General features: G+C 43.8%; 1 protein-coding gene across 1 annotated transcript in view; it reads left to right on the top strand.

Moving 5' to 3' along the window:
- GABBR2 (gamma-aminobutyric acid type B receptor subunit 2) overlaps positions 1 to 14,847 on the top strand; it is a 1,245,145-nt gene that overhangs the window by 1,167,556 nt on the left and 62,742 nt on the right. The window contains exon 14 of the mRNA XM_019509192.1: positions 8,884 to 8,994. Coding sequence (XP_019364737.1) covers positions 8,884 to 8,994 — 111 coding nt within the window. The remainder of the gene's footprint in view (positions 1 to 8,883; positions 8,995 to 14,847) is intronic.

The following is a 14,847-nucleotide window of genomic DNA, read 5'->3' as shown; positions in this document are numbered from 1 at the left end:
GGGGGGGGGCATGCTCCTGTGGGACGCTCCATCTGCCCCGGCATCACAACATCCACGAGCCGCACCTGGTACCTTGAGGTATGTAGAAAAAACATTTAAAGCTGTGTCCATATGCAAATCGCTGATTCTCTGAATCAGCATCAAATCTTCAGATTTGGATTCAGCCGAATCAAATTGGGCACAGTGATCCAAATCAACTAATCGAATCACTGTCCCTGATTCAAGCCAAATCCAAATCTGAATCAAATAGGGCCCATTTCACACACCCCTGTTGAACACCACTGCTGTAAATAGCTGTACATAAGTTACTGTACATAATAAACAGCTGTTCCACATTATAAGCCTCCAGATAGTGGAGGCTATGCCATAAACTCATGCATTTCACTTGAAATAGCAACATCCTGCAAGATATATGTCCTTGTGTATTAATGGTCTAAAAGTACTGCTCAGCAAATGGGAATAGGGCTGGTGTCTGCATGTGCAGGTGAACTGGAACTAGATTTAGTGTCGTCAGAGCAGCCTGTCATGTGTCTCTATGACCACTGGGGGGAGCGCCAGTCTTCAGTCACACGGCTGCCCCACCACTATGCCCTGCTAATGATGCTCCTGCTGGTGCTCTGGGCACACCTGTGCTCCTGGATTGGGACCCTGAGCTATGACAGTGTAGGGGGCAAGTCCAGCCTACCCTGCAACATCCACCACCACCTGGTGGGATATCTGTCACAGCGCTACACGTTCCTGCCCCCAACTGCCAAGGAAGAGATTGCTGCCAGGATCAACACCTTCCTGGGCACATGAGAGGCCGATGCCCACCCACCCACGGGGACACGGGCAGCTCAGTAAAGTTCTGACCTGTGCCCCACCTTTCTGCATGCTGTCAGGGGGAACCTGGGGCCAGGGGAGTGTAAGCAGGCAGGCAAGAAAGGGAGGCCAGGGGCAGGGGTGGGAACTGGGACTGAGAGGGTTCCCCTGCCCCCAGTGCGGGACTTACCACAGGTGAGGCTGGTGGCTCACTATGGGGCTCCCTGTGCCAAGCAGCATCCAGCTCTGCCCAGTGTCTTTTGCCTCCAGTGGGCTGGGGACCAGTGCCCAGGCAAGGTACCCCCCAGGGGTGGAACTGGTGCTGCTGGTGGCTGGCAGTAGCATGGCTGACCACTCCTCATGGGCAGCTGCAGCACAGGGCTGAGGCCCCCGTGCAGCTGCCCCTGTGATGCCGGCCCTGGAGGGCTGGCAGCAGCAACCCCAACAGGGGCACAGTCAGGGTGTCTCAGGCACACGACTGAGGTGCTTCACTATGGTCCTACAAAGAGAAAGAGGTGAGCAGCAGTGGGGAGCAGGTGTTGGCTTTGGTGGAGCAGGTGCTGGCTTTGGTGGCACAGCCAGCAGGACCAGCAGCCCTGGTGGGATCACAGGGCTGTACAAGGGCTGCAGCAAACTGCAACCATTTGCAGCATTCATCTGTAGCTAGGCAGAAACTCTGGAGCAAGGCAGACCTGGCAAACAGCCTGTAGGCTGTCCGGAGGTGGGGGGCGGGGGGTGCCACATGGGGCCTGCAGGCTCCTCAAGTGTGTGCCTCACAAAACAATATAGCTGCAGGCTTCTATACCCTGCAGCTAGGAGCTGCCAGAGAGCAGCCCAGCCCAGCAGCAGGAGAGGGGGCCAGGCAGGAGCCCTGGGGCTGGGCTCTGGAGGCTCCTGTGTTACTACGCATTAATGTGTCTACATGCGAGTTGCTGCACAGTACCTAACCAGGCATAAACTAGTTGGGTGCAGTACTGTATTCAAGTTATTTTGCATTGATGATGACAGTGAAAGTAAAAGTAAATAGCTTGTTAAAGAGAGAGGAAGATTACAAGTTAAATTGCTCACTCTCATACCTGAGTTGTTTATTCTGAGGTTGTCATAGAATATGCATTTAGCATTTCTGTTTCCATCTTCTTTGTGTAATGAAGACCATGGGCACAATACATTGCTTATAAAAAGAATCTCCGATTTTATACAGAAAACCTTTTCAACTGTGGTTTTTAATAACAGTACAGTTTAACCTATAAAAGGTCATATGCTGATAAAAATCCTAGTAACTTCTCACAAAAATCCATAATGAAATACTGAGTGCAATTAAGTTTGCAAGAAACTTGGATTCAGGTGAAGCTTTGGCTGCTCCCCTGATGTAGCAAAATTTAGCTTTCAGATGAGGAAACATTTTGACTGTAAAGTATGCCAAATTTAAAATACCAAAGCTGCATAATTCATGCAACAGCATTGTAGTCATGTCCCACTATGGTGACAGCTGGATGAATGTCATTCAGAGAGGAGAGAAATAACATAGTTGGTGGGATGAGACTGTGAAGGCCAATTAACAATCTAATGTAAGATTGCACTCCTGGGTTTAATTCCCAAACCACTGGACCTGCACAGCCTACCCTCAAACTGAAAAGTGAAAACTGCAACCTTTTAACAAATATCCCATTTTCATCATTGGGACAGCCTGTAGCCAGCTGATAAGACCATAAAGGAGTACCAATGATAAAAGAAAATTGCACTACGCACTGTAACAGCAAGGCACATCAAACAAGACTTAGATAAAGCACCCCACGGCCATTTTTTTAATGTGCAGAGGCTTAATACACATGATGCTGCAGTGTTTTAATTAGAGCAGCTGCCCAGAAAGGGCTCTAATTAAAACACCTCTCCCACACCTCTGAGCATGTGTATAGGCAGCAAAGTAGTCTTGTTAAGATTCTCCAGATCCAATTTATTCTGGGAAGATTGATCACTGCCTGAATAGTAGTGAAATACTAAGAAAGGCATTTCAGTAACCTCACAGACATCGAAGAAAAGTCTGTCAAGAGAAATCTCCTGGGAAGTCCAGCATCTTGGAGGTATTGTACGACAGTAGTAAGAAAGGAAACTCTTGCAGTACGTGGGGGCCTGCTCAAGACCTCTACCCCTTCAGTCCCTTATGAGGCTGTGTGGGCAAAAAGGCAACTGAGCAGCCATAAAATGGTCACTTTCGGTGCCTGTAGATGTGTGGTACACCCAATTAATTGAGTCTGCTGGAGCATGCCATTTAGTGCACACTAGCAGCCTCGCCATCTCCCGTATTCAGTATCTCCACGCTTCAAAATGGTGGCAGGGGTGCATTGGATGAGCTTTAGTTAAAGCGCCCTGTTACCATTTTGAAGTGCAGGATGCTGAATATACAAGATGCTGCAGCCACTTTAATTAGAGTGGCTCCCAAGAATCACTATAATTAAAGCACACACCCCACGCCCACCCCCAGAGCATGTGAAATGATGCCCCTAGATATAACGCATAATATAATACATCCTGTATCTTGTATAGGTGGTCTCTGAGCAAGCCTTGTATAGTACAATGGGCATGATGGTGATAATCAAATGCATGAAGCAAGTGAGAGTAGGGTTCATAAGCATTTGGTTATTTGGCTAAAACACAGGAGTCCCTCCCTCCCCAACATGCACACACTCTTGTTACTTAATTCCAAAAGGTATGAGTTTTTCCTGGATGCAGTATCATGACTTACAGTCATCTAGGGTACGTGTATACAATCACATACCTGCCGGGCCAGAATGCAACCTACTGAGCATGCTCTGTAGCTGTCTGGATACTCTAGGCTAAATTCTATTCTACTTATTAGGTGCAAAAGTGGACTTAGGTGCTTAAGTGCAATTCTTTTCCACCCTGCTCAAGCCCCTGAAAAACTGCTAATGTAAAAAGCAGATGGAACTTCCTCCACCTCACTGTTCGTGATTCAGCCTTCAGGATCAGATGACAGACAGTATCACAGTACAATGTGGATTTTCAGGGACTTGAGCAGGATGGAACAGACTCATATTTAGGCACTTAAATCCACTCAGACATCCAATAGGTGGAACAGAAGCTGGCCCTTTGTGTCCACATTGCATATAGCATAGGATTGCAAACTGTGCAAGGGACAGAAATGGATGTTACATGACTGGGTAAGTGCCATTTGGTGCACAAAGTGAAAAAGGGTTCTGTCCACTCTGACTTTTCCAAACATTGTGATCCCTGGTAACTGTATCTGAGCCAAATCCACAGGGTTCAAACTGTGCCACTCCTTTTCTAGCACAATGGTTTGTATAGACCAATATACATGATGGCTGTTCTGATTTGGGGTTGGGGTGGCGGGGAAAGAGGTGCTGCCATCCTGCCTAAACACATAGGTTGTTGCTACGACTTCCTCTTTTAATAGATGTGCATATATAAGAGGTGCATAATTGCTTCAAAAGTAACTTGCTTAAGGTGCCTGAAAGCCTTTTTCCGGATTCTGCAGATTTAGCATAAACAAGCATTTTATTGGGGATGCTATGTGAATAGCGTAAAGTTAACAGGAAAAAAAAACCTCTTTATCCTGAACTTGTCAAAAGCAACGCAGTATCAAAAACCTTATTAGTTTTCAAAAGAGGTAGGGCAGCTTCAGCCTAATCATAGACAGGAGGTCTTCAAACTTTTGATGATGACATATGAAGGGCATTTCAACTGCTTTCTATAAAAGGAAAGTGCAGGAGTCTGGTACATATACAATCCTCAGCAGCATTTATGCTGTCATCTTCTCTATGACAATAACAAAGTGCACAAATGGTGGATGATTAGAAAGGTCAGTGAAGTGCTGCATTCAATTAAAATTATGGAGGTTTAAAAAAATCATTGGGCATCAGAAAATACTATTTTTGCGTACCTTTTTGCTGTAATTAGGAAATTCATGGAAAAAACAACATGGAAACAAAAAAGGAAAATCAGCAAAATGAGAATGTGAAAAATAATAAACAAAAATCAACCAAAAGTTAAAGCATCAATATTTGATGAAGAACAGTCATAAATGCAACATGCATGAGCTTGTAACAAAATTAATATTAAAAATAGTAAAAGTCACGGTTTGAATTTGGCTTCAAAGCAAGTGCTGTCATATACAGGAGGCTTCCAAGCTTTGTAATTGACACTAAACCTTATTCTGCAAACGAACTGGAGCACTTCACTCATTCAGACTTCTTTGTCTTCAACAGGAGTTTTGTGTGTCTATGTAAGATCAAGCCCCTGATCCCAGGAAAACCTACATTTGTTTCTGGTAAATGCTGGCCGTTTTCCCATTAATCCCATTAAAGAAATAAGTTATTTCCTACTACCCTAATTGAATGTTAACGTATTTTAGTCCCTTTTTTCAAATCACCATGCTTGCCAGCATTTCTGTTTTGAGTAATGGGCACATGTATTCTCTCCAGTCCTAAAAACAGAACAGCAGTTAGCTATGTTCTCTTAGGAGACAAATACCTTGGTGAAATAGAAGAGAAAGGCCTGTCACTGCCTAGGGCTGAATTATAGTATTGCTCTTCAGTGTCCTTTTGTGCATGCTCTCTTCAAAATAACAGACAACAGCTTGACTTTTCTAAGCACGAGGAGCACAAGGGTGCTGTGCTTCAGCATAAGTGTCAGTGGCAGTTTCCATTCAGGAACAAGTACAGTAAAGCAAGTGGCATAGTCCACTTCACTGTGTGGAAGTCTAGTCCCCTGGCACCTAACTCCTCTCTCAAAAGTGGGAGCTGGAAGAGAGGGAGGGTGTTGGCAGGAACCAAGCATACCTACAGAGAGAAGGGGGGCCATATCCTGAGCTGGTTTAAATGGAGGCAGCTCTTCAGCAATAGATAAAAAACAAATAGAGGTGGGAAAAAATTATCTCTGTGCTTGGCTAGTGATGTAAATAATTTTATCCCCAAATTCAGACAGCAGGTGAGTCCTGAATGGGGAAGGGGGACACTATTTGACCACATAACGCACTAAAGCAAGATTTAGACTCACTGAAAAAATGTGTTCTCAGGACAGTCCTCTGCACATGGAATGAAATGTCAGCACTATTTTGTTTTTAGGATAGTTAAGGCAACACTTTTCATATGAATTTTACCTCATTCCAGGCACAAAGGAAGTTCTAGAAAGTTTACTCCTCAAGTTAAACTGTCCAATTTCATTCAGTCTACAATGTCTTTGGAGTTGTGAAACACTTCACTGGTCAAAAAGAAGGAAGGATTTTGATGATCCCTAAGTCCGATTAGTGGCATCATAATATTGTACACTGTGATGCCATGTAATTACTGTATCCTGATAGTCAACGCATTCCTGAACCCCACTTTGAAGTTAATGGCATTGGCAGGTGTGCAGTCAGTGATTGTAAGACCAGGGTCATCGGCCACCGGGGAAAGTTAGAATTACCTTCCTGGACCTCTTCGGTGTGAGAGTATTATTATAACTTTGATTTTTCTATAGAGGATTTCTGCTGAATCCTGGGAAAGGGTGGGTATAATGTCATTTTATTGTCTCCTCTCCAGGGGGAAAGGAAACATGCCCCAAAATTCTCTTTCTTTTTGCATTTTTTTTCCCTTTTATGTGCTCTTTTTTCTGTTTTTTCTGTCCTTTTCTTTTCTTTTTCTTTTTGTTATCTGAGGTCAGCAGCAGCCAAGGAGTTTTATTTTATGGAAGGCCTGATGAGGGAAACTTAAGGGTTTGACTCCATACCCATTGAAATCTGTAGCAAAATTCTTACTGACACTAATAAAGCAGGTCATTTTTTCTTTGAAGCTGTTCCATGTATAATGCACTTCTACATTTGAGTAAGAAGCTATCTGGTACTCCCTAACTCAGATGAAAATCAGTACTGATTCTTCTCCACCAGAGCTTTTCTCTATCTAGCTATCTGCAAAAGGAAACACATATACTTGTAAACATTAAGCCCATGTTGACTGATACCAAGTCTAACATTTTAAATTAGAAATAGTAAATTGCTTTGAACATTTGTACCAATATTTCAGGAAATTCTGAAGAGAAAAACAGGATAGGAGTTGACAGCTTTGAATAAACTGAAAGATATATTCTGCTTAAATTGAAATAAATAATCAATTAGAGTCAATAACCTAATTTGCAAATTAAGATTTGTGAATGCAACATATGCCCCTGTACACTAGGCACCTTTTAAAAGTAGTGGAAGACATATAACTTCTCATTAAAACCAATTCACTGGGGCAGTATTTGTTTGTGATTTCTGTTGACCAGTTTTGCAAAACACAGAACATGGAAATCATGAACAACACATAACCCTGGAGGCTGGGGGGCACAGCAACCACCTGCAGGTGGTGGCAGCAGTGTTTGTGGCGGGGGCGTGGCAGCGGCGAGCAGGGACCGCCCACAGGCACAGCCACCGGTGGCAGCTTCAGCGATGGCCAATCTCGGGGGGGCACATGCCCCCACTACACATAACCTATGACAGAAATTTCAGCATAAATGATAACTGTTCCTCATCCAAGCAAGGCTGATCAACTCTATTGTCTTGTCCTCTTGCATTGTCTGCACAATATATGGAAAGCTATGAGGCTTCTAGCAGCATTAGCTTTTGCAGAGATTTTCACTTGGTCTCTAGAGGAACCTGCTTCAGAACATTATAGCCTGTCATGAGGTCTTGTTGCAGTTTCCGTAATGCAGTGGCCAGGGATGATCAGTGTGGAGGGAAGGGGGAGGGTGCAATGCACTCCCCTATGTTGCATTCCCCTATGATTCTTGCTCCATCTAAACTTCAAAACCAGCTGCCTGGAAGTGGGCAGCAGAATTTCTATTTGGGCAGTGCTGAGAGAGTAAATGGACTTCATGGGTCATTGTCATCTCCCTGATTCCTGCAGTCTCTCCACTTCACAGGTGTTAATGACCCTGTCTCCTTTTTAATGGTCCTGATGTTCCATTATTCAAAGTATCCTTTTTTCTACAATTTTGTTATCTGTTGGCCTTTCTTAGTAGTGTCTGTCTTCTATTTCACAGCTCTGCCGACTGTTTTTAGCTGTAGCTAAAAACCTTAACACAAGTATGGTAATATTAACTCAGGTGTAGCAATGACTGACAGTGAAGTTATTGGAGACACTGTCAAAATGCTCAAGAAAGCTAAATTTTGTTTCACGAATCTGAATAAGAGATGTATGATAGCTGTAATAACCAAAGGGCTAATGACACACTAGATTTTGACTCTTTTGACTACTTGTAGCCTAATTTGTTGTAGTTTTTTTAAACTTTAGATTTAAGCTAGCACATTAGTGCACATTCCAATAGTTGTATTTGTTTTAGCGTTGAACTTAAATTGAATAATATAGTGCTAGTCCCTTGCATATTAGTAAAGCATCTAGTTTGTTTTTAACTGGAGAAAAATTTGTGTTGTATAGGAGGATGTGCCACACCATCTGCCCCACCCCGCATTTTCAAAATCCTAGGTCCACCCATGGTAGTGGCATTTGATAGGGCTCATAACTATGTGACTAGAACCTAAAACATGCTGCAGTGTGTCTTATTGCATACTCAGCCATGTGTCACTGACAGAAGAACACAGGGTGCATGGAAGTATGATTTTAAGTTCACACATTTTCCTGAGTGCAAATTCAAGCTACAGCGATTGCTTTGTACCAAATTAGCTGTCCTAAGCACAAGGCCCAATTGATTTCCTTTCCCTTTAGTTACATAGAATGCCCTCCCATATATCTAAAAATACAGCAGATGAGTAGAATTGACAGTATTAAAAGAGGAGAGTTTTTGAACATACTACCATTTTTTACTTCCTATTTTGTGCTAGCAGGGAATCATTCTGGCAGAGATTCTTCCTGCTACACTTCTCAAAGTCCTGCTCCTTGCTAGGTTTACTAAGCATGCAACCTGCAGGAACCACGCTTTCAAAAGTCTCTTTGAAGTAGGTTCTTTTCTTGTACTGGTACATACATATCCACAAACAAGGGGAACAGGATGAAGTAGCTTCTGAGGCAAGTACTGTACCTGTAAAGTCTGAATTCAGAAATTTCACTCTACCTCTTTTTCCCTCTTTAGCCGGACCCTGCAGGCAGAGATATTTCCATCCGACCAATCTTGGAACACTGTGAAAACACACACATGACCATTTGGCTTGGCATTGTCTATGCCTACAAGGGACTGCTTATGGTATGTATTGCTTTTCCTTCATAGTTCAAGTGTTTGGTTGCTAAAAATACACTGAATTGTGTTTGTGTTACGTTTGAATGGCAGTAAGTCACTGGAATAAGTCTTTTTTCACTGGAATAATTGGACCTAGTTTAAAGTTAATTACCTGTAAATGCTAATACATAGATGTGAGAGAATGTTCAGTGAGTTAGGACTCCATTAAATATAATAGTTAGCATTTAATTCAATGAGTGCAATGAAAACCAAAGAATTCAGCTACCAGTGAATGGGATTGTGAGTGATAAATTCTTGTTAAAAAAACGAGCCTAATATAATGTAAGCCACAACCCTACCTTTAGTATTTGTTCTTGGCTAGAGGAACCCAACCCTCCTCATGGATTATACAGGGACTTTGGTGTCCACCCAGGGCTAGTCCACCATGAGGGCCAGGTGTTTAAACCCTAGATTGTGCAACACTGAGCATCATAGTGCCTAAATTACTTGGGGGAGTCAGGTTGTAGGCACCTATGAAAATTCAATCTGTTGTTTAGGGGGGCGTTTCTTTCTGAATGCTATGAATCTGTATGAATAGCACCTTCCATGTTAAAGCAAATTTGACCAGGACCTAACTACACTGGATAACTAATTATTGCTGAAAAATAAGTGAAAGAATTGAGGGAGCACCAGCTGTATTTTTTGGTTGATAAATATGCAACACATTATATACGCAGTAGGGGTGTGCGAATTGGGCCCTATTCAATTCAGATTTGGATTCAGCCCGAATCAGGGACAGCGATTCAATTCGTTGATTTGGATCACTGTCCCTGATTCAATTCAGCCGAATCCAAATCTGACGATTCAATGCTGATTCAGAGAATCAGCAATTCAGACATAGACACAGCTTTAAAAGTCTTTTCTATATACCTTGAGGTACCAGTGAGGCTTGTGAATATTGTGATGTTGGGGCACATGAAGCATCCCAAAGGAGTGCAGGGGGACCCTCCACAGGCTCAGTGGCAAACCCAGAAGTGGAACAGAAGTAATTCTGGTCCATTTCTGGGTCTGCTGGAGAGTGTGCAGCCTCCCCACCCCCGGCTGCTCCCCTAGCTCAGCAGTCAACCACGGGGGGGACCCCAGGTGCCCCCCCAAGACCCAGGAGGCACCACTTGCTGAGCCAGGGGGAGAGAGGGGAGGGGAAGCAGGGGCCTGCCCCCCTGCGTGCTCCCCAGCAGACCCAGAAGTGGACTGGAAGTGCTTCTGGTCCACTTCCAGGTCTGCTGCCGAGCGTGCTGGGGAGCCCCCCGTGCTTCTGTGGAATGCTCCATGCGCCCCAGCATCGCAGCATTCATGAGCTCCTGCTACCTAGAGGTATGCAGAAAAAACATTTAAAGCTGTCTCTATGTCCAAATCTCCAAATCTTTCTGAATGTCTCTGAATTGATTCAGAGGGTTCCGATTCAATTCAGAGAGATTAAAGGGTCCTCTGATTCGCTTCAGAGATTCAAATGCTGAATTGGGCCAAATCTCCACTGAATCGAATCAGGAACCGAAGCTTTGCACAGCCCTAACACACAGTTCCTAACTGCATCAGTGCACAACTATAAAAACAAAACTATTACACTTCAGTGTAATATATATACACACACACAGATACAAATATGTATATGTATATAAAATACCTTTGATGCCTTCTCAGTTTGATGCTACTATAAAGAAACTCTCATTATTGATATGTGGGCAGGTTTTGCCCTCTTTACATATTTGGTTTTATAACAGAGTTTTACAGACAAGTGGTTAAAAGGACCATAACCTTCTTTATATTTAGTCTCAATTTCCAAAGACACCACAGACCTAACCTATTAAGGCCTAGCATCCAGCTGAAGACATTGTGAATTGTCACTGCACTTTTTCATAGGTAATAGGTCATCATTAGCAGTTTTAAAATGTTTCTCTATAATTATGTTAATAAGAGTGACCGTGTCAAAAGTCTTGTCTAAATTCATTTAGAGCATTGAAATAAAAAGATCAACAAGGAATTTAAAATTCATGAAAAAATGTTGAAGAGTTCAAAATTCACCCATTTTATTTAACTTTTTATAGATATAATTTTTCAAGAATGTTTTCAGTAGAAAGGTCTTTTATAACTTTATTACAGAAACAGGAAACTCCTCACATAAAACAGGACGCCACTTAAAAACAGGCCAGAATGTCTGATATGCGTAGTAAAATGAAGAGGGTTTATTCCCCGCTCTGGATTCTGATGGTGTACCCTTGTCCATACTTCATTCTTTGACTGTAAATGATGAGCAGTGGGGTTGTTTGGATAATTACTGATACTTTTTTCTACTGTCAGTTTTTGCACAATCAAATCAGAATTCCAATATTATTTAATTAAAAACCATGCTAGTGACAATTAAGGGTTACAGATTTGTATCAAGCTGATCGTTTGGCTACTGAGAATGTTGCTAACTCTTTTTCACATCAGAAACACTATTTTCCTGCTGAGCAAACTTCCATGTATGTGATCTATTGAATGCTGAAAACTGATGCATTCATCCACAAGCAACATCCTCTGTGAGATGGAGAAAATTAAGACAATTAACAATAAATTTCAAATATATTCACATACTTCATCATAATGGGTATGCTCTAAATATACAATTTAGGCTGGTGAAAATAAATTCTTTCTATAAACACCTATGCATCTCCCAGAACAAGCAGAGCAGGCACCAGAGGCCTACATGATGGTTGGGAGAGAGAGGGAGGTCCAGGGGCCTCATCAGGCCCATGCCATTCATCCAGCCCATAGACTGCTTTGGGACCCCTCCCCTGATTTGTAAGGCCACATAAGTCTGACACCCTAAACTACTCTGTTAACTGTATGCATTCTTTAATGGGCCTATTCACAGTGCATTGTCACATTTGTGAAATCTTTAAGGCTAGGGCAGACATTCAAAAAACCTGAACCTGAATTGATCAATCTTTGCAGGTTAGTCTAACCTGGCTAGGCTAAATCAGTTTTGTAAGCAGACAGACATCCCAGAAATGCAGACACATGCCTGCAGTGGCTCAGGCTAGAAGCCAGGGGGTGCTAGAGCAGCCCTCCCTTCCCTTACACAGGACTATGCTGAGGGGGGCATGGCCAGGCCCGGGCAGGACACTGTGATTAGGGAGGGCCCCCCTCAACCCCGATAGAGCATTTATCAGCTATGTTATAAGCATTTAACACCCCATCAGAAAACAAAGCCTTGCTCATTACAAGCTCCTCTTAAACAGCTTTTCCAAAGGAAAATGCATACCAGCCTCTGGCTTCTTTACTATTCATTCCATCCAGGCAGAGCACACACACCAACTGCAGATGCTTCCTCAGCCTGATGAACGGTTTTTAAACCCAAAAGCTTGCTAAGAAAAATGTTTCCATCTATTTAGTTGGTCTAATAACAGATATCAGATTTATCAGAGAACCTTGTCTGCCTTTTCCAAAGGAAGAAATGCAGGGACATGACTATCTGAGGTGTTGATTACTTCCAAAAAGCCCGAAGTGGACAGTGCCCTGTCTGCCTTACACAGCATTAGCTAGCAGACCACAAGCTGGCTACAGACCCTGCTGTAGAAAAGAGGAGGAAGGGATCTCTGCTTAAGCAGTGAGTGGGAAGTAGTGGGGAGGGGGGCATGGCGAAGCCAGGCAGACTCTGCTGTGCCTGCAAGTCTGTGCTGAGCTCCAGCCAGGGAGGAGAGGGGAGGGGCCAGGCCCGCTGTGGAGTAGAGAGCCCCTCCCACCCCAGAAAGCATGCCAGGATGCTGGGGGTGTCTGGTTTAGCTTAAACCAGCAAAGGGTCTGGGACAGACATTGCATAAACTGGTTTGAGCCAAATCAATTAAGTCTGGTACTACATTCAACCAGGTTTATCTCAAACCAGTTTCAGCCATTTTCCAACTGGTTTATGTGCACTGAAAATCTGTTCTGTTACACTTTTAAACCAGTTTCTGATCACTTAAAACAGTTTATGTGTAATTTCTGTCCCTAGCCTAAGGGAACAAGACCTTGGATAGTGCCAAGCCTGATGAATTGTGTGTAACCAACCTTTTGTCAGAATTTGTAACAGAGAAAAAAAAGTTGCAGTATATATATAGTTGCAACTGCAACTAAACATCATTATAAGGGTCACTAAGAGATATGGGGTAATATTCAGGTTGTCTCTCATTTCTTGTCAAATAAATTATACAGTGTTCAAAAGGCTATGTAAAAGAATTCACTGCAATTCACAAATGCAGTGTTATTAATTACAGCTACCTATGCTGTGTTTTAGAACCGTGAGTGAATTACCTTGCTTTTATTCCTTGCTGCTAGAAAAGATTCCCTTTTACTAGTCACACGTCTAGCTATTATGGTGCTCCTTTGTCATTAACATAGGTTGTTTTTGAATAGTCAGATGTATGAGGTCCACAGGCACTTATATGTTTCAACTCTTAATCCCGGGTGTTTCATTTTCTGTATGCAAGGCAGCTGCTCTATCACTAGATACAGATAACAGAAACCACTTTGATCCTTGTGAAAAATATTGTAAAAATTTCTGAGATACAAACCTCAGCAATCAGCAACAAGATAAAAATTTGTTTAAATTATTTCACACAATTCACAAGAACAGCTGGCATGGATGAGTATGTAACTATCAATACAATAGTCAAGATTGGCTCTAGTTGAAATGACCTTTTGGGCACCAACAGAAGTGACATTTGTCATGTGAACAGCCCCCTGAAAATGCTCTATAGCCATGCCATGACACACATGTATGACTGCAGCGCTCTTTAAAAGTAGCCAATCATGTGACAAATTAACCCTCATCTATTGAGGGATCAGATAAATGTGCTCCAAAGTAGATCTCCTTAGGGAACTTTTGTCAATCCCTGTGTGCAATCAGAGCTGAGATGATGCAGCCCAGCCCCACCCCCAGTGCTAGCTGTAGAAAGGGAGTGGAGAGACAGGAGGGGGAGGGAGCTGTAGTCTGGGGTTTGCACAGCCTGAGCTAGGGGGATGGATTGGAGCCCCCCCACATCATGTTCCCCCCCAGCCCTCTCTCCCTCCAGCTTTGACTGGGCAAACCCCAGCCCACAGCTCTTTTCCCATCCCTTCTCCCCCCTCCCTTCCTGCAGACAACACCAGAGCTGGTGGGGGAGGCTAGGGGAGAGCAGCTGCAGGCAAGCTTCTTCCCTGATTTGGCTCAATTCCACCCTCCCCACCAGCACAACAGCAAATATCTGTTGAATTGGGGGAGGGGAGGGAGTCACTCTAAGTCATTGCACTTTCTGTGATGCAGCAGGAGTTCGAGCAGGGGCCTACACATCTGTCAGCCCTCATTGATTTACTTGCACCAAAAACTAGGGCTGTGCAAAGCTTCGGTCACTGATTCAATTTGGAGGAGATTCAGACTAATTCGGCAGCCGTATCTCCACATCCAAATCGAATCAGAAGACCCATTAATCTCTCCAAATCAGAAGCCTGCGAATCAATTCAGAGAGATTCGACCATAGACACAGCTTTATATGTTTTTTCTACGTACTTCAAGAACGCTGAGATGGTGGGGCAGGTGGAGCGTCCCATGGGAGCACAGGGGAGTCCCCCACATGCTTGGCGGCATACCTGCAACTGGACCAGAAGTACTTCCAGAAGAACCCCCCACACCCCCTGGCTCGGTGACTGGTGCCTCCTGAGTCTGGAGGGGCACCCGGGGTCCCCCCATGGCTGATTGCCAAGCCAGGGGGGACACGAGGGGGTCCCCTGCACAATCGGTTGTGGACCCGGAAGTGGACCAAAAGTACTTCCGGTCCACTTCTGGGTCCACCACCAAGCACGCAGGGGACCACCCCCCCCCCC

The sequence above is a fragment of the Gavialis gangeticus genome, unplaced genomic scaffold, assembly GCF_001723915.1.
Source record: "Gavialis gangeticus isolate Ggan-Ray unplaced genomic scaffold, GavGan_comp1, whole genome shotgun sequence".
NCBI classification, from domain to species: Eukaryota; Metazoa; Chordata; order Crocodylia; family Gavialidae; genus Gavialis; species Gavialis gangeticus.
Note: the sequence above shows the minus strand (reverse complement) of the source record. Positions and strands in the feature narration are given on the sequence as shown.